This window comes from Hyalella azteca, unplaced genomic scaffold (assembly GCF_000764305.2).
Source record: "Hyalella azteca isolate HAZT.00-mixed unplaced genomic scaffold, Hazt_2.0.2 contig5692, whole genome shotgun sequence".
In the NCBI taxonomy this organism is placed as follows: Eukaryota; Metazoa; Arthropoda; class Malacostraca; order Amphipoda; family Hyalellidae; genus Hyalella; species Hyalella azteca.
In genome coordinates this window covers 103,319-124,933 of record NW_025935874.1, presented here as the reverse complement: position 1 = coordinate 124,933, position 21,615 = coordinate 103,319, and the positions used below count along the sequence as shown (strand labels likewise).

General features: G+C 35.7%; 1 protein-coding gene across 1 annotated transcript; it reads right to left on the bottom strand.

Annotated features, from left to right (window-relative positions):
- Positions 1-6,223: 6,223 nt before the first annotated feature.
- Positions 6,224-14,674, bottom strand: LOC108682928 (the record flags this gene model as incomplete). The annotated part of the gene is made up of 4 exons (XM_018172188.2): positions 14,622-14,674; positions 13,201-13,395; positions 8,045-8,197; positions 6,224-6,275 (listed from the first exon to the last, which is right to left on the bottom strand). Coding segments are annotated over exons 2-4 (391 nt in total), but the record flags the coding sequence as incomplete, so codon positions are not given.
- Positions 14,675-21,615: the final 6,941 nt, after the last annotated feature.

The following is a 21,615-nucleotide window of genomic DNA, read 5'->3' as shown; positions in this document are numbered from 1 at the left end:
TAATGAAAATTGTATTTTCGAAACGTTGCAAACTATTAAAATGTCATTTGGAAACCTGCTTTTCGATCTCCCGACGCCAGCAAGAAATTTGGTTCGACTAATTGAAAAAACGAACAAGAAGATTGTTAATAAAAAGCATGCTCTGGTCTTCAATCAAACTTGCATAAGAGAAAAGCTTCTGCCTAACTACACTAATACCTATGTAATGTGTATGACGGCATAATGATAATGACGTTCAGTCCTCTGACTATGAGTCTGAGGGACTAAGGGAAAAAGCCAATTGAGCTTATGAAGGAACAAACTTAATATAATATTTATAATGAGTTCATATGAAACATTAGCCCACAACAATTCACCGGTTACTTTAGAGAACGTAATTAAGAAATTAGCGCACGTACTGTCGCCGTGAATGCAAATAACTCGCTCACTCCTTTTTTGTCACTCATCCATATGCTTGTTTAGATTCCGTTTCCGCTAAAGATTGCGGAAATAATTTTACTATCGAATTTGAGAAATTATTGTAGGATTTTAGTCATTTATTACAATGAATTTCTGTCATTTATAATGAATTTAAAACGCCTCTGAAGATCAACCAAATGCAAGTACATGGAATACTTGTTAAGCCAGCACCTCGATTACTTTGGAGGAAATATTTCCCATTTTAATTATTTCTTCTTATAATGCTTAACTTAAAAAATTTTCATTTGGATATAATTCCATTTCCAAAGTACTGGCTTGAAAGTCCAAAGTACAGCTCTGTGCGTCAGTTTCTGGTCAGAATCGGCGAGGAGGCCGGGCGGTTAAGCACACCAGAATTGTAGCAGTGACTTCAGAGTTTTAGACCGCAAAATGCTGTGAATGTTCAGCACTGTTAAGAATCGGCAACAGGCCTACGGCCTAATAAACGCTGAAACCGCAATTATTATTATTATTGTTGTTGTTATTGTTATTATATGAATCACTTCTCGATTGTCGATTCAGTTCGCTTATGGGCCGAATTTTTGGGATGAATTTCCATAGCAGGTTTTCCCCGCATCAATTAGACAAATCAGAACCAGTAAGATATCATAAGTTTGACAATGACCGCATCGTTATGGACTAATTATATTTTATATTTCAAGCAGAACCGTTCATAATTAGAAGAGTCGTGATTAGACAAGTTGCTTGAGTCTACAGTTGCATTCGGAGAAGTGTCACACAAGGCGGTCTCACACAAGGCCCCCTCCAGCACTTTTGTGACGAATTTTTAAACAAATTTTCATAGCAGGTTTTCCACTCACAAATTCGTCAAATCAAAACCGATCTGAGAAGATAAAAAATTAGTGTATTTTTTCATAATAAAGGCTCTTGCGAGTGTTATCCGATTTTTTCTTATGTCTGCTTCGATTTTAATTTATTTGCTCAATGTAGTATTTCTATTCGTCATCGCGTTTTCCTTGCTTTTCGAACGTATTTTCGCTGCAGGTTTTCTAAGCATAAATTTGTCAAATCAAAATCTATCTCGGCCAAATTAAAAATCGAAGCTATTTATTCACACCACGGCCGACGAAAGAAGTAATCGAAACCTAAGAAATTGGTTTTAAGTAAATGGTTGACAGCAGCGTCGGAGGTAAATCCAAGGTATTTCCGTGCCAGACAACCGACCAATTACTGCGTCCTGCCACGCCCGTCCAGGCAGGCGGCGCAATTAATCCAGAGTGATCGATCAAACTTTATTTGATTTAACTTTCGGCCCAATGGACTTGATTCATGCAATGCAGCGACTTTAAGTGAAATTGATAACTTACATTGAATTTAGTTTTGCACTCCATTCATATACTGGAACAGTGTGGCTGAAATATGTATGAAAATTTCTCGTTCATAAAGTAAACTGAAGCCTGACAAGGGAATTAAAATTGTAATAAATAACTGAATACTTATAAAATCCATCAAATTTCAATGATAAATTTCCGGAAACCACACTTACGGTGGAGTTTCTTTCCTTTTAAATTTGCAGTCAATTCATCTGCGCTCAGATTGAAAAAATATGATAGGTAATATCAGCTTCATACATGCAATGATATGGCTATTCATTAATTTTTCATGTTATACCAGTGTTTTTGTCATGAATATAACGTGTTATATTTTTTACCCCCACTTGTTACTCAATGAAAGGCACTTTTAGACATATACCAACAGTATCAGCATTTTCTGATCTTGGTTTCAGATCTTCCCGAAAAATGGTGAAATACAACTTTTTTCTCCTATAGTGAATCTTTCACACATCGCAAATTTGTTTGAAAATTATTTCGATGATTCATGAATGTAGTGCTCAAGCGGCCTGTGGCTCAAGCTAGTTGTTAGACTTAATTATTGCCAAATTATGCCCTTGTTTAACATACATAAATTTAAAATAAATAAATTAACATAAAGAAAAAATTTGNCACATCTAGATGTGTATAAGAGACAGGGGCAATTATAAGCTACCACTCACATAAACTACTGATTTCCCTGAACACAATCGAAAAAGTTATAAGTTTTAAAGTTATTCAGGGATAATAAATAAGATTAACTAGGTTGTGCAGAGATATTTATTTAGAGTAACACGAGTGTATAATTTTCTGAATTAATGAAAAAAACTCACATCACTTCAACAGAAAGTAATAAATTTTAAGATTCTAAAAATGTTAAATTTAATTACCGTTTCATAATTTAAGGATGCAAAATGAATTTTCACTCGTTAATAAATTCACAATCTTTTAAGCTTGTCACAATATATATTGTCAGTTCTTTCTAACCTATGCCGCGATTTCCATTTGACCGTCGACTCGTTCATCGTATGTCCGGCTCACCCTCCTTTTGGTTTATGCCTATCACCATAAAAATCCTTGAGAATGTGATAAATATTTCGGGAAGAGACCGTCTAATGATGAACAGCCAACATTTCCAACTTCAACGCATGTAACAGTTGAAACATTAGCGTAAATATGTCGTCACTTCAAATGGTTACTGAAAATTTTAATGCTGGTTAGTCAGATACAAATTCTGATGAGGCTGTAGTTGTTACCCAGTAATGTTGTAATATATATCACACATAGCTATGACAATAGAGTAAATGCTACAATCACGCATAATAATGAAAGGCATAAATTAAAATTAGCAATATAATTCATAAAAAAGGACCCGGGATATGTTAGACATCTTATTGATGATAAATGTTGAAAAACTACTGAGGATAATTCGCACTTGAGCGTATCACGTTCAGAGACTTATAAAATTACGAGAACATTTGTAGGCTCAAATCAGGTAATACCAGAGACTGAAGGGCTAGGTACCTGCGATGATTGTCGTAAACAACGGTGTAACATTAGTAATTGTTACCTGCAGGGTATTAGCGATTAATAAATGAATGTGTGGCGTTACTTACCGAAAAACTGGGTTTCATTAATGTTATGACCGCCTAGTTCAGCGTACTAAATATAATTATTAACTAACTAATACAATTAAATTTATAGGATCAAGATATTGAAATGAATAAAAACCGCAGACATTTCGTGCAGTCGTTCGAGTTGCAGAAGCTGGAGGTTGACTATTTTGCTTCTTCCGGTGCAACAGCATTGGAATTTATCGGATTCGAGGCTGTTAATGTCAGTAACGTCGTTGCTATTGAAGAATCAAATCTAACGCTAATATTTGTGATAACATTAAAACATCTCACTAGATCTCAACTTGTTTTAAACAAAATCAGTTGCGAGACCACCGTCATTATTAAATACTAAATATTCAATACAAATACTAAATATATATTAAATATTTAAAACCAGTGATGCATGATTGAGGATACATGAAATACATAAATTTGAAAACGCATGAAGGATAAAATTACGTGACATAGATACAACTACACACATATGCAAATATTAACTATTACAATAGGAGGCGTGCTGGATGTGGGATTCTTTAGAACAACATTATAGGATTCTAGGAGCAATGCTCCTTAATTGGAATTAATAACTTACTTTTTTGCTTCATTTTTGATGAAAAGAAGCTCATCTTTTTCTTCTCTCACATTCACCATGTTACTATTAGTTCTGTTTTTAAGGCATTCCAATAACTGCAATTAAAGTGAATAATTTAGTCTGCAATGACGAGTCACACTTTAAAATTTTAACACAATCGAAGATGTACAGGAGACAAAATCAACCTTGTCACGGAAAACTGTATAAAAATAAACAAAAAAAAATGGATAAAAACTTTAAACTAAACAGATAAAATTTCAGAGATCGGAATCATGAATAGTCTGTAATCCAGGCCTAGAATAATGTCTGAGAAGAAAAGCTCGAAACCTTTGTATTTAGTGCAATTCGTTACCGTAGCAAGATTTTTTTTCAAACATGTTGCTTGGACTTGTGAATCACACTTAAGATTACCATTACGGTTACTAAGAGATCACCATTAGGTTACTAGTGCAATTGTACCAATGATTTAAAAGTAAAAATTGCTATTCAATCATATTCATCATCTTGATGATGCTGGTCTCCGGTCATCTTTCAATGAAGATTTGATTGATTTACCTGGCATTTTCTTTACTTCTATATTCTTGTTTAATTATATCTTTAAGCAAATTTATGATGTCATTACTAGTGTAATTATGACTATAATATATTGTGATAATATATAGTTATGGCTATAATCTATTGTGATAATGTATAGTTATGGTTATAATATATTGTGATAATATATAATTATGGCTATAATATATTGTGATAATGCATAGTTATGGTTATAATATAGTGTGTTAATATATATTTATGATTATTATTTATTGCTATAATATATAATTATGGCTATAATATATTGCGATGATATATAATTATGGCTATAATATATCGTGATAATATTTAATTATGGCTATAATATTGTGATCATATATAGTTATGACATAAATATATTGTGATAATTCAAGGATGTTCTACTTAGAAACACCAAAAAGTTAAAGTTATGTTAAGTTAAGGTAAAAATAGATAAAGTGAGAGGTTATAGTGGGATAAGATTTTTTCCTTATAATTTGTGAGGAAATTACTCAAGACTTTTTAAATGATAATTTATTCTAGACTTATTCTGATGTCTAATGTGAAAAATCGGTGCATTAAAACAGACGAATTTAATAATGTACAAAGAAATGGCTCGAATAGAAAGGAAAATAAGTAGAGAAAAATATTAAAATAACTCATATTCATTAAACTTCCTAGCTGTTGTCTAGTACAAATTTCAGATCTTTTCTAGTCAACAGACGGACGATATTATTGCGATTGCTATAAAAGTTATGTTGTGCTGCGTGCTTGTCCAACGCACAGAATTTCTCCAAATGCAATAAGTGAACCATAGAGTAAAATGATAAACTCGATTGGGTTCAGTTTAGTTAAATACACATCACTTAGGCATATAAATTATACGTTTCAAGCCAAGGTGCAAAAGACACGATGAGACCAAAATTGTTCATCAAGAATTATTTTAGGATAATGCTGCTTTAGGATAATGCGGATGCCACGGCGGCGATGAAAAAGAGACAATATACAATCGTTATAAATGTTATATTCTATCGTGCATGACATTAAGAGAATAATCAAAGGTGCCATCATCAGCCCACGAACAAACTATGCGCTAGAAAATTCGTCAAGATAGTAGCAGGAGGCTGCAAAATACGATTCACGAAGACTCAATGAAAATGCACGGAGACTTCGTGAACAATTAACACTTAGGAGAAGCTGATGTACTCAGGAGTGACCGACTTGTTGAAAGTATTTGTCTTTCTTTCAATTTGATAGTTCTCCGTGAAAGTGTTGTGAAGGTATTTGTGAAATACTTTCTCAATACTATATGAGCAATATATTTGTCTTTCATCAATAATAAATATGTCAGGACAATTAAGCCGACTTCAATTAGGGAAAAACGAGCCTTGCTTCTGACACATAATGAGAAATATTCGACAAGTGGAACTTAATTGTGCATGTGTAATGGATAAGAATCTAAAGCGATTAGATTATGCACACTCATTCTATGGGTAATGTAGCCATCGAATTAATATCAAAGTTCTCACTAAACAAAGATTTCGCAAAAATATACATTATTGAACAAATTATTGCGCGCTTGAGCGTTGTAAAGCACCAAAACCCGTCCGAAATTAATTTTTAAAATGAATAAATGCTATTAGGATTTCATTTTTCTGGTAAATATTGCTCACCTTGAGTTGTTGCGGCAGTGGTAAGTGCCTGTTCAGTAGCAGTGGTAAGTTCCTGTACATGAGCAAGGTTTAGTTCCAGTTCAGGTAAAAATTAAATGAATTAGACGTAGCACGATTTATGGCTCTGCTGAGAGCTGAATTAATTGCTACGAATTGTACTTATTTTAGCACTCCATTCCGTCTCGCAATTTAAACAATAATTTGATATTCACCCAACTCTGCTTTGGATACCTCATTTCGATTATTTTATTTTGGTTTAGACATTGAAACTTGATTCAAAGTCGCACAGTGGTAAAGAGGTGTAACATTACTGATTCAAAGTAATAGATTTGTGATTAATATTGATTATTCACAGACAACTATACACTGTTAGAAAAAACGGTCCCACGGGCGTTCAAGTTGCCGGTCGCTCCGTGAAAATAAACTATTTCGCCGTTTTTATTAGATGTTTTACGGATTTCTAGTGTTAAATTAGAATAAAAACAGTGATACGGTGTTTCTTTTCACGTGCCGACCGGTCACTGAAACGCCGGTAATACCGTTAACGATAATTTTTTTAACAGTGTAGATAGCGTTGGTCGCTAAACAGAGTCAACGCAGCGGCCGTTAGTGGCTGCGCATGCGAGGCTCGACTGGGTATTGAATCTTTACGAAGTGTCGTTGTTGAATAGTTTGTTGGATACGTGTCAGTCATGGCCCACACATTGCGAGGAATGGGGCGAATGTGCGGTTTCTTTGAATTAACTTATGATAGAAATTGGATATAAGGTGTTTTATTGACTAGCTAATGGCAATGACAGTTAAGTTACACATCACAAGTTATGAATGAAGAAAAAATAATTATACCTATGGCAACGTAAGTACTTGCTGGTGTGAGGATCGGTCGGATGGTGATGACTAAAGAATTTGATGTGAACGTGACGTAAACTCCCTAGCGGTGTGAACAAGTTATAGAAAAAGCTGTAATATAATAAAAAATATGAATAAAATTAAACTCGTTATTTCCGATACACTGCAAGTTCTCATCAGTGAAAAATGAAAAGAACTTTAAGGTATTGCTCAAAGTTGTTGATTGAAGTCACCGCAAAAAATCAGACGTTTCGTCTAGATTAAAAACCATCGATGTACATGCGAGTTGACAATATTTCTAATGGAGTTATCCATGGTCTTTGTTGAGAAATTCAAGCAGAAATTTCGCGGAAGTTTCCGAAGTTTAAAGTTTTTGATGATAGTCAAGGTAATAATAAGTAAATATAGCTAAAATAAACAATGAATTAATTTTGCAAATGAAATAAAAAATGCCTTTGTAATACATAAGATCTCAAACCTTATATCACATTTAGAAGCCATTCGTTTGCGAAGCAAATCTTTTCTATGCTCCAGTAAACTTCCAACAATTTCCTTTATCCCTGCACACAGACATATTTTTCAAAATATATATATAATAGCGGTTACAGCGTTTAGTAGGCCGTAGGCCTGTCGCCGATTCTTAACATCGCAGAATATTCACAGCTTGTTGCGGTCTCGAACTCGCAACTCACTGCTACAATTCTGCTGTGCTTAACCGCCCGGCCTCCTTTATGATTCTAACCAGAAACTGGCGCACAGAGCTGGGATCGAACCCGCGCCTCTACTCCAATCCCTGGTATTCTGAACTTTAACCACTGGGCCATCCTGCCCCTGCTATATAAGGGTTGATACTGTGAAAGTTTCAGGACTTTTCCGAGCCACTTTAATGTTATTCTGCCATTAAGAACTCATTCACAAACAAGACCGCAAATGATGTTATTGCCCGGCTTCTGTATGCTGTTTATGACTCACGTCGACGTAGGTTGTTTCTCCTGCAGCAGCGGCGCCGGCGGTGAGGTTCTCAGCTCGGAAGCCAGACGATGCAATTCTGCATCTCACTTTTCCTGTGTTTTCTTCAGTGACGGAGAAGACAGATGAGCCAGAAATCGAGCACCGTTGAGCACACTGCAAGAAGTTAACTAATTTTAGTGCAATCAGAAATTCCTGAAAGTGAGAAATAACTAATCATTATGTGTATTAGTTTATAGTTGGCTACGCCATATTAATTAATAACGAGTTACTACGTAATTATTATAATGTACGGTTCTGTATGGATTAATGACGTAATAATTGATTACTAAGTTTCAATTAATAATGAGATACTCTGTTGTAATCAGTACAAGATTCTCTGTACTATTTGGAATATTTCGAATTAATCTATAATGTGCTACATATAGGATAATTTAACAGCGCGTAAATTGATGTATTGATATTTGACGTGAATTTAAAAGCAAAGAAAACACCAATCAAAATCACCACATCGATATTGAAAACGTTTCGGAATCCTGCTCCATCATCAGTTCGAAAAACTAAAAATGAATAAAATCATATTATAAGTCAAAATTCTAAGACAGACATGAAACCTAAACAAGACCTAACATTATATCGAAAAAAGGACTCGATTGGAATAACTTAATTAGTCCTAGGGGTCACGAAAAGAATATACTGTAAAAGCCTAGCAATTCACTATTTAAAGATTATACGAAGTAAACGCATTATTGAGACACGGTTTTCGTTTGAAGATATGTAGGGACTCCAAAATTCTCAAATTCGAGCATCCAGAAGTGGAACCGATTATCCTGAAATCGCTCTCAGTTGCAGCCACTTCGCACTCTTCAGCATGGAGGCGCACGGAAGAATGAGGAGGTTTGGAGAGAGGCAAGTTAGAACGATAGCTCCTACCGCGGTGTTCAGAAACCCGGATGTAGAAGTTACGCGACGTCATTTCAATGTACGCAGATGCGCAGCGCGCACAACTGAACTCATAGACCAGGTTTGATCGCATCCGAGCTGGAATAACGTCTTTATACCTGAAGAAAGAACCAATTTTGAAATTATTTACCAGCAAAACCTACAAATTTATGTTCGGTAAATATTTCGTAAACAAAATCTTTAGTTCTCTGGACATAGTTTCAGACGCACTACCAAAATATGGCAATGTGCTATAAATAGTTTTCTTACTATCACATTCAGGCACAGTTTCAGAAAATTTGTTAGATATGAAGCGTTTGATTTTACTAAACACAAGGCATGATGGAAAACCATTAAGCTGAAATATATTACGAATGAGTTCGAATTCCAAATGCATATCATGTAAGGTAGAACAAACCATAGAGCCACGGTATACCAAAGTTTGAAGAAATTCAAACGTTTCAATTCGAAACGAAACGAGCAGATGCTAAATTAAGAAGCTCATACCCAAGCCGGCAAATGTCGGTTTTCGATAAACGGAAGTCTGAAAACGACCACCAGACTTAGTAATTTTGCAATGGAGAAACGACAAGCAATTGTTGGATTCTAATTTCATAGTGAATTTTAGTGAAGGATGTTTGAGGTTTAGATAATCAAAGAAAAGGCCAGCTTGAGAGGGATGCTGGAAGATCAGAAAGGTATCATCAATATACCTATTATAAAGAATTGGTTTAAAATCAATGGGACAATCATTCAAACAAGAAACCTCAGGAAAGCACATGAAAATGTTAGCGAGTGTGGGACCAAGGGGAGGGCCCATTCCTAAACCAACAACTTGCTTATAAAGTTTACCAGCGAAATGAAAAAAGAGTTCATGACTGATAATTCAAAAAAAAACTTTTTGAAAAGACTGAGGTTAAGACCGATCACCAGATCATTCGCATCCTTAAACAAAGAGTTGAGGCAGATTTCAAGTGTCTGTAAGAGGAATATTAGTGAACAAATTTTCCACATCGATCGAAGCCATAGTCAGGTGCTGAACATCGGTTAAATCTTTCAAACGGCCGACAAATGAGTAGGTATTATCAACAGTAAATTATTTAGTAGTTAGACAATTCAAAATGGGAACTAAATATTTAGCTACGTTAAAGCTCGGGGTATTATCCGCTGCAAAAATAGGTCGGAATTGAAATTTCGAAGAGAAATCAGGCTTATGAATTTTTGGAAGACCGTACAATATGCCAGGCAACGAACCAGAAAAGTGGAAAAGTGAAGTTTCGAAAAAGTCTTCCGTTTATCGAAAATCAGTTTCAGACTTCCGTTTATTGAAAACCGACATTTACCGGCTTGGGTATGAGCTTTAGCTTCTGCTCGTTTCGTTTCAAATTGAATAGTCTTCAAACTTCGATATACCGCGGCTATAGGGTTTATTCTACCTTCCATGATATGCATTGGGAATCCGAATTCATTCGTAATATATTTCAGCTTAATGGTTTTCCATCATGCCTTGCGTTTAGTAAAATCAAACGCTTCTTATCTAACAAATTTTCTGAAACTGTGACTGAATGTGATAGTAAGAAAACTATTTATTGCACATTGCCCTATTTTGGTAGTGCGTCTGAAACTATATCCTGAGAACGGAAGATTTTGTTTATGAAATATTTCCCGAATATAAATTTGCATGTTTTGCTGTTAAATAATTTCAAAATTGGTTCTTTCTTCAGGTATAAGGACGCTATTCCTGCCCGGATGCTATCAAACCTGGTCTATGAGCTCAGTTGTGCGCGCTGCGCATCTGCGTACGTTGGAATGACGTAGCGGAACTTCTACATCCGGGTTTCTGAACACCGTGGCAGGAGCTATCGTTCTACCTTGCCTCTCTCCAAGCCTCCTCATTCTTTCGTGCGCTTCCATGCTGAACAGTGCGATGTGGCTGTAACTGAGAGTGATTTCAGGATACTCGGTTCCACTTCTGGCTGCTCGGATTTGAGAGTTTTGGAGTCTCTACATTTCTTCAAACTAAAACCGTGTCTCATAGTTCATATAATCTGGAAATAGTGAATCGCTAGGCTTTTATATTCTTTTCGTGACCGCTAGGACTAAGTGGTTCCAATCGAGTCCTGTTTTTCGATATAATGTTAGGCCTTGTTTAGGTTTTATGTCTGTCCTAGAATTTTGACTTATAATATGATTTTATTAATTTTTTGCTTTTCGAACTGATGGTGGAGCTGGACTCCGAAACATTTTCAATATCGATATGGTAAATTTGCTTGGTGTTTTCTTTGGTTTTAAATTCCTTGTGAACTTGTGATATAAGCAGACTGATAATATAAGTACTGATATATGACGTATCCTAGTTTTCTCGAGGTTGGGTCATGAAAAGGATGGCAACGAAACAAATCAAAATTATGAAAACTATTTTTCCTAAAAATTAGGAAAAATTGTTTAGAGTTCTTAAAAATTCAAAATTCAAAAATTGTTAGAAAAATTGTTAGGTTTCCTAAAAATTAGGTGAAAATCATTACTATAATGGTCATTAAGGGGACCGTCTGGGTACTAGAAAAACTTCTACATTTATCTACCGATCTTCCTGAAATTTCACACACATACGTGAAACATAGAAATAAAAACATTTTTCTTGTGTGATTTTTGCGTAAAAAATAGAGAAACGTGAAATTAATAAAAAACGGCAAAGAAGGGGGTACTCTAAATTTTTCTTTAACTTTTGCATTAACGTGTTACAATATCGAGACACATTTCCTTCGATTTGCAACATAATTATCTAGCGGATCTGGAACTTAGATTCTCGATTTTTCCTAATGTTTTTTATGTGCGTTTTTCCATTTTTTATTTCCCACCCCAATCCCTTCCCCGGCCCTCCCCCCCCTCAAAAAAATAACTCAGTACTCACTGCAGTGCGTGACAGAGAGCGCATTTTCTCGTCGACGAAAACGTGAAGTCATGGAAGGACAAACAGACGGATGGACATGCCGAGCACAATAGTGCATTTTTTCCAGAAATGAGAAAATGCGCTAAAAAGGGCTTTTAGAGTCGCTAGGTATGGTCTTTACGAGTCGAATGACATATCTCTTAATTATGTGGCTTGAAAATCATACGAGGAGATAAATTTTTAAAGTGATGTATTTTGTAAATTTTAATTTTTAAAAGAAGAAAAAAAGTAAAAATTTATTATAAAAAGAATAATATGCCAATAAGTTGCTTGATATTGTAGCTCAAGCTTTCCCATTGCCATTTAGTTGCATTTACGGTACCAGCACGCGTCGATCTTTAGACTTATTCTTGTCCATTTTAGCGGGAATAATAAGATATAAATGAGACTTTTTCGATCTTTATACATATTAAAAATGTTTATTTTATTTAGGTTCAAAATGGCCTAACGCAAAAAAACATTGCATGTACATCCGTGCTTTTTCTTTTTTGAACGCACATCGTTTGTTGCTTTCAAGCGAGTGCAAACCCTTTGCAATTAACAGGAATCTTTAAATACCTTTTCAAATTAAAATTTGTAATAATTTTTATAAAATGGTCATTTAATAAAAATTAAGAACTGCTAAACGCAAAACTAATTCACTCCATCTATGAATTTAGCTTTCTTAAACGCGTCTTGTTTATGGCTTTCAAACGAGTGCAAACACTTTACAATTAACGAGAATAATAATTTATAACTACAGATTTAATTTAGAGAAATCTTTGTACATATTAATTGTTAAAAAATGTTCATATTATATATTTTTAAAATTGCTTTACCCACAAATTAGAGTACGCACATGCATGCGGTTTGCTGGGTTAGACGCGCTTTTTCAGCAGCTATAAAATGAGCCAAGAAAACGGAAAAGCCAAATTTATAGATTTTTTGACCCATACGTTCCCATTTAAGGTGCAGCAACAAACCCGCGTTTCTTTCTCGAATCGGAGAAACAATTACTATTTGCACTAGAGCTATTAATTTTACTGTGAAATCAAGCGACTTGTTCAACATTGGAATCGATATATTTGTGTTTGTGTTAAGATATATTAAAGTGAAAAAAAAACTAAGGATTTCAATGCACTAACAGTGACTAATACGACCCGGAGCATAGCATGTGAGAACACATCTATTATTAAAACCTAATTGAAACGCTTTCAGTGGCTAAATTATCCTTTTAAAAATAGTTTCATATAACTCTGCGCAATTAAATTAAACTTAATAACCTTACCTGTATGGCAGACGATGTATAGTGCACCACTGCCGCAGGATCAGCGATACCGAACCCTGCCTGGGGGTGCACGCGGTACCGGGATGAGCCCGTTGATGCTACGCCGGTTCCGTGCAGCACGGACAGCAGCATCATCAGCACCCTCGGTCCCCTCAGCATTTCAGAGATGATGGATGATAAATGCATGCAATGTTTCTGTAAACAAATAGATTGGATGGACAAAATTTTTTGCTTCCGGGTCAGGGCAAAAATTATAAAAATTATAGTCCAAGCATAAATCCATGATGAAAATAATTGTTTCGATTTTTTACTGAAGATACTTCTTATAATTAAATATTTAGGTTGAATTACTATTTCACGGTCGTTATTTCATTATCCGGTGACAATTCAGTTATGACCTCCTCTCATATCTTATATTTTTATTCATGAAACTGAATTCCGAGGTAAGCTATAGGGATGTCTGCGAATAATTTTCTAATTCCAAAATCCTGTTCATGTTTCCGACAAGTTGGAAATGCAGAGCCGAGCCGCCTTAGAGGCACCTTTGTTCTTAGGGGTGTTTACTTGAACAATCACCTACTCCCTCCCTTAAAATATCGAGTAATGCTCATCCTTTTGACCAGGAGTCGCTACCTTCGGGCAATCATCCAAATTTCGTTAGGCCATCACACTACCAAACAGATTTTGGTAGAACCATTGTAGAACAAACTGGTAGCCTTTTTTTCAAAACAGGGTCATATCTAATGCGGGATTGTTCTTTCAAGAACTTCTACAAGAACCTTTAAGAATTTATGCAACGCAGTTAGCTTCTCAGACCAACTTAAGAACAGTAGGAGAAAATGTCTGTGATGAAATATAAAATCAAATGATATTACCTTAACCCGGAGCAATATTGTCACGCGCCTACTTCCCAAAAAGGATACGTTCTAGTGAGCGCAAAATGACTTGCACTGATGGTTGCCGCCACGTACGACAACTTTAAAATGTTCTCTGTTGCGTACAAACGTCCTCAGGTTGCTACACTCAATAGTTTACGTATAATTAAAGTTGAAAGTTAAGTTCCCGGAGAGTGACATACGGAGGAAGACGGTTAACATGAATACATGTGCCATTTACATGTACAGTCCAGAAACGAGAAAATGCAGACCAGTAACAGCTATGTAAGCGTAAAAGCAACAACTTGACTTTACAACTGACCTGCCTGCACGACAACTTGAATCCACAACTATCTTACCTTAATTGACCTTGACACAAAAACTGACTATCAAAAATAATGCTAACGACGATAAAAAATTTTCTGACAAGCCAACTCGTTCGTACGAATACTTATTATAAATATTTATATCATATCATATTTATATTTAAAATTTATATTTAATATAAATTCATTAGAAAAAAATTATCTAAGAAAATCAACTCGCCCAACATCAAGGTTGTGACGCTGTAGATGACACGTTAGATCTGAGCGGCGTCTGGTAAGGCTCTGAAGCCACGGTAAGTTTAAATTGGTTGTTAAGTAACCATCCAGCTACAGTCAAGTAGCATGCATTGACGATGACCAATCCCGTGAAGTCGACCTCTTAAGTTGCCATTGACGACGGCCACGCCTGTGGACTCGTCCAGCGAAATCTAGTGAAGGTAATCTTCTAAACCTCTTTATGCTTCGCTATCGGGGCTTGATTGTCGCGGTGCCAAAACTCAGCCAACTAATTCTGATGAGAACAGTTTAACTTCATGGTTTAAGCTTTTTAATTATCAGATATCACAGAAGTTGGGCGCAGTGAATGAGCTTCCGGGGACGAATGTTGAGGCGGATTAGAGAAGGTTTAACATTGGCCTGTAGTGAGCCACCGATAATTCGGTCAAAGTCTTCAACAACCAATCTAAATTGACATCCACTGTATGCTTATCTATGCATAAGATGATCAACTCTTGCACGAATGATACTGTAGTACACGCGAGAAATACTGCAGTGCAGGAGAAATACTGCAGTGCAGGAGAAATACTGCAGTGCGCGAGAAATATTGCAGTGCACGAGAAATACTGCAGTGCACGAGAAATACTGCAGTGCACGAGAAATACTGCAGTGCACGAGAAATACTGCAGTACACGAGAAATACTGCAGTGCACGAGAAAAACGGCAGTGTACGAGAAATACTACAGTGTCAGAGTGGAATTCTAGGGTTGATTGGCCATCTATGATATTTCAAAAAACTGGCTCACTTGTTGCGCTAAAAATGTCAGCAAGGTTCTCAAGAGAAGCTTCCTTTACTAAAATTCCAATACAATATGATGTGCGTACCTGCTCATTTAATATCTCACTCAAAAACTTCTTTGAACTTTAATTATGAGAAACCAATGTGCTAATTAATCGACCCCTTTCCTACCGCTTTAAATAGCGGCAACACTATGTTGCATTAAAAAATGTAATGACTAGGATATGTTCATGCTTAAATAAATATATATGAAAAATCATTTTAAAAACCACGTTTTTCTGGTTCTTTCAAAACTAAAAATAATGAAATAAAACAAATAAAAAATCTTTTAAAAACCACGTTTTATTTTAACGGACAAAAAAGACAAATATTTACTTTTACATAACATTTAAGTTATGTAAAATGTTATGTAATGTTATGTAAGGGTAAATGTTTTTCTTTTTTGTTCGTTAAGAAAACGTGTTTTTTTAAGTTTTTTTATTTGTTTTATTTAATTATTTTTAGTTTTGTAAAAACCAGAAAAACGTGGTTTTTAAAAATTATTTTTTATATATATTTATTTTCTACTTTTTAGTTTAGCAATTTTAGCAATTCAAATCAATTTCCAGGGTTGGCAAGTCTGAATGTTCGAGAAAAAACTCGATTCCGAACCGTGAATTTTTATTTTATTTTTATTTTTTTATACCATTATTTCTGATGATCAAATCTCGAATTGTTAGGCAGCACAAGTATGCATGCCAAATTTCAAGTGTCTAGGATCTTCAGAAGTGCTCTAAATTAAGGTTTGAATTTTTGATGACAGACAGACAGACACGAAACAAAGCTAAGAAAAACGTAGTAATAGTAAATAAACAAACCTACTGAAATAGTAAATAAAGTATAGATCTTTATTGTGGTTAAATGAAATGAACTTCCCTAGATTCAAACTCACGGCTAGCTCCTCTCATCTCGAGGAGCCACTGAGATACAGCGGCTCATCATTACAGCAAAGCTCCACATCATTACCTTCACCTCCCTCATTCAGAATCATCTCCATCATTGCCCGTCTTTCTCTCCCATGCGCCTCTTCTCCCTCATTAGGTTCTTTGCAGTTTCCTGCAAACCCCACATGCATGAAACTTTCATCAAACTCCACATCATATGTGAAACTTTCATCTTTTATTCTCTTCTTCTCACTGTATTTCTCCCTCACACACAGCACCCCTGAACTCATACAAAACAGTATATACGAATATATAGGCCCCCACCTGTGATGCCATCATACATGCTTCACATGGCATCGCTTGACTACCAACAGTAGATACACTGTTAGAAAAAATTACCGTTAACGGTATTACCGGCGTTTCAGCGGCCGGTCGGCACGTGAAAAGAAACACCGTGTCACCGTTTTTATTCTAATTTTACACTAGAAATCCGTAAAACATCTGATAAAAACAGCGAAAAAGTTTATTTTAATTTATTTTCACGGGCGACCGGCCACTAGAACGCAAGTGGGACCGTTTTTTCACCGTTTTTTCTAACAGTGTAGCACTGGCAGCATTGCCGATTAGTTGGAGTGGACACAGAACCAAGTTTAAATCAATAATGCTTCATTGATGCTGCACGGTATAGTGTCACAAGAATTTTGTTTATATCGTAGCCAAGACAACCGCTTTACGTTGGAAAAGAGGAGCTGCAGTTCGAATGAATAAGAATATAATGTTATATTTTCTACTTCTCATTCAAATTATGTTTTACGTAACCTTGAACATTTTATGGCACCCATTTTAACCAACAATGTCTCACTGCTCACATATCTAAAAATATTATAGTGAAAAGACATGTTTTCAATAAACAAATGAAAAATGAAACAAGATGTGTTTCTCTATAGCATGCACGCCTGTCGATAAAATGTAATTGCATTTCTAGGTGCCAGTAACTATAGCAGGTCATCTTCGCCTATTGAAATACCAACAACTGCCATGTTAAATTATTGAAAATTTCAGTTAACATGATAAAATCTTTTAATTTCTTAATAATTAAATGATTTGCGTTTACAAATAATTTTTTAAAGACAACACTTTGAAGAATCCAGTGTTTCAGATGTAACTCATGTATAAAAAATTTTAATTTTATTAAAAAAATTAATGTCACTTATTTGCTTAAAAAATTAATTTAACAATTTTTTACACATAAAAATTTTTAAATTTCCAAATTTATCTATTCTGTCAATTGATTCATGCATTGCCTCCGACTTTACGCAAGCGTGTAAAATTTTAGATCGATTGGACAATTAGAAGTGTGTTAAATATCGATTATAAGATTTGTAGCAGACAACAAGAAGTGAAGTTAAAGAGAATTGCTGTAAAAATTACGAGAAATTATCTCGTAATAAATTATCTTTTTTTGTTTGTGTCAAAATTTCAACTTTTTACCTCTACGATCTCACTTATTTTGACCTGATAAAAATTTTACTGATATGGCCATTCAATGGCCCATCGGTTTTTTTTAGTTTCGCAGGCCATCTCTTTCGTTTTTTTGTTTTTTGTCTTTCTTCGCATTTTTGTCTTTTGCAGATTCAAAAAATTTCAACCAATATCAGAGCGCACTACCACAGCTCAGTAACAGATCTCACTGTCACAGTTCGGATTATGAGCTCACTGTTATATAGAGTTCACTGTTATATAGAGCTCACTGTTATATAGAGCTCACTGTTATATAGAGCTCACTGTTATATAGAGCTCACTGTCATATAGAGCTCACTGTTATTTAGAGCTCACTGCTATATATCACTTTCCGCTATAAATATTATAGTGGAAAAAAATGTTATGAAATAAAGAAATTAAATATAAGACAAGACATGGTTTTTTATAAAATGCACGAGTGTCGATAAAATGTAATTGCATTTCTAAGTGCAAGTACTTGTAGCAGGTCATCTTCGTCTATTGAAGTACCAACAACTGTCAGGTTAAATCATTCAAAATTTCGCTCATGCACTTTACATGATCGAATCTTTTTCTTAGCAGGCAGTTCATGCAGAACTGCCTGCTTATTAGCAGTTGAGCATGCATGCCTAATAAGCACGAAATGTTGGCACGCCTGTGGATGTGATTGCACAATTTATTGTATTTTTCAATATGATTTATTATATATTCCAATATGACTCTTGAGCATTGTATATTATTGCGCAAACCAAAATTTATTGAAAAATATTGAGCGTCTAAAGCTTCTTTAACGGCGCCATTATGCTTCATGCAGTGTGTCGCGGGTCTACCTACGGTGTTTCAGCGCAGTCTGTGGCTTCTAGCTATGAGGCCGAGTTTTTTGAGGCTACTTGTCAGGGTGGCCTAGGGTTTACAGTTCAGAGTACCATGATTGGCGCAGAGAGGCGCGCGGGTGCGATCCCAGTTCAGTACGTGCGCCAGTTTCTGGTCAGAATCAGCGAGGAGGCCGGGCGTTTAATTAAGCAATGCAAAATTGAAGCAGCGAGTTGCGAGTTCGTGACCTCAACAAACTGTCAATGTTCTGAGATTTTAAGAATCGGCGACTGGCATACTGCCCAATAAACGCCGAAACATCTTTTATTATTATTATTATTATTATTATTATTATTATTATTATTGTGATCATTAATATTATTAAATTGCATGCTGAGGCCCGGTGTTGGCTCCAGGGCATATTTCAGAGTTCAAACATGTCATTAATGGCCCGGGTTACCCATTAGGTGCCAGGTGCGTATAATATTTCTATCGGGTTGACAGTGTCACTTGGTACCGCTCCCACCTATTTATATTGGTGGGCTGGCTTATCGTGGCGAGCCTGCGAGGGAGATAAAATATCTGGAGAAATATTGCTTAGGGTCACCGAAAGAAATTCGTTTTCTTCATTCAAACTCGGAAGAAAATTTGTATGGCCAACTTAAGCAGAATGTCACCAGTAATTAAATTTCTTCAGTGGCGTATGGAAGGCACACAAAAATGGTAAAATTCATTGCTTCAGTGTCTAGTTTTACAGAATTTCACGCATTAGATTCATGTTAGCATAGACAAGCTGAGTTTGAATATCAAATTCGGCACCGCTACGCGGAATCCACGGATTATACAGGATTCCAATAATTTTATGACGGTTAGATTGTAGAGGAAATATATTTAATTTATTGGTATATATATATGTAATTTTTAACCCTTTGACGCCAAGATACATTTATAATAGTAATTGTTTCGTTATATTTTGTGGTTTTAGTTGTAAGGTGTAGTGCTGATCCTCTAAACTTTGAAATGTACTCAGAGCTTCAAGGGGGCACCCCAATGGGGGCCGGTAACTGGAATTACCAACAGACGTCTAAGACACCTAATTATGATCACTGTAATCAGAATGGGTAAAAATAGTCTTGTCCATCCTATGCATATATTTCATACATTAACTGATATATTTTGATATGCACCCTTTCTGATCTATAGAAATGAAAAAAATAATGTTATTACCAAATCCCAATTGAAAATTGAAACAAAAATATTGTGCTGCATAAAAATATTGTCAAAATAGCCGAATTCATTTATCGTAAAACACATTTCCTTAACGTCTGAGTTTCTCTATATATATTCGTATAGCAAGCTTGAATTTTATCAATAAAAGACTAATAAATGAGATAAAACTAGCAGGTTGTTTGTTATATGTACTTTGCGCAGAGATTTCGCCATTATTGCTGATAACGCATAAAGCAATTTTTGGACGTATTGCAGCAGACATTGCTTTTACATTATGAACACTGCGACATTGGACGCGACTGAATTCCTTCTGAAGCACAAACTTCGCAGCGTCCTTTAGGGTGGCCGAACACAGACCAGTGCACGCCAGTGTAAGAAAGTCTCACTGAAGATGACACCGAGTAGTTGAACTTCAACAGTCAACTACTCGGTGTTGACTGTTGTGCTAGTCAACAAGCCTTGTGCTAGTGATCTTCTATAATTGAAAAATTTCATCTCAGGTCCGGTTGTTTCTTGAAAAACAATGAACGAATTTATAATTGCCATGTCAAACAGCCCGAAAAAAATTCGATGCCACCATTTTTTAGCCTTTCTGTTTAGTCCATTTAGCTGGCGAAGCATGTCGTGTTTGTCCACTCCTATCATATATGAGTTATAATCATGTCCATCAAGAAGCAAGTTTGTCCATCAAGGGACGAATTTGTCCATGAAGAGGTGAGTTTATCCATCAAGAAGCGAGTTTGCCCACCAAAAGGCGAGTTTGTTCATCAAAAGGCGAGTTAGTCCATCAAGAGACGAGTTTGTCCATCAAGAGGCGAGTTTGTCCATCAAGAGTCGAGTTTGTCCATCAAGAGTCGAGTTTGTCCATCAAGAGGCGAGTTTGTCCATCACGAGTTTGTCCATCAAGAGGCGAGTTTGTCCATCAAGAGGCGAGTTTGTCAATCAAGAGGCGAGTTTGTCCATCAAGAGAGGCGAATTTGTTCACCAAGAGGCGAGTTTGTCCATCAAGAGAGGCGAATTTGTTCACCAAGAGGCGAGTTTGTCCATCAAGAGGCGAGTTTCCCCATATCTGTAATAGAAAGAAAACTATACTAATTTAGGTTCATAATATATAAGGCACATAAGCCCCATATTAACCCATTTGCCGAAGAGTTTGTGTATATATTGATTGCATTACTATATTGACGTAAAGACCCATTTTGCTCCGTAGAATGAGCTACATTGAACAGAAAATTGTGATCACCTGACGGTAACTGGAGTTCTCATTTCCTGACGGTAACTGGGGTGACCACTTAAAAATTGTCTATTAGTTACATATAATGCACGAATTTTCAGCATGATTTAGGAATAAATATCTTTCTAGACCTATAACGGAGAATAACTGCTCATGAATATAGTAAAACTTACCGGATTATGACATCTACAGGCGTTTATGTGGTGAGCAATAACAGGTGCATCCTTTCCTTCAGCCCTCTTCCTTTGATCTCGTTGATTACACACGTGACAGCGGTGAGTAGCCAGATGCCGCAATTTAATTGATAGCGAAGTGGTAACTGAGACTACCGTCAGTCGCTATAACACACTTCAGCAACATAGTTTTTTAGTTTGCTTGCTTGTAATGAGGGAAAAATAAGGGTGGTAATTGGAGGTACCGTCAGTCGTCAAAGGTTAATCAAGGTAAACTGTCATAATATATTGGGACCTCCATGTTTAGAGCAGAAATAGTATCCAAT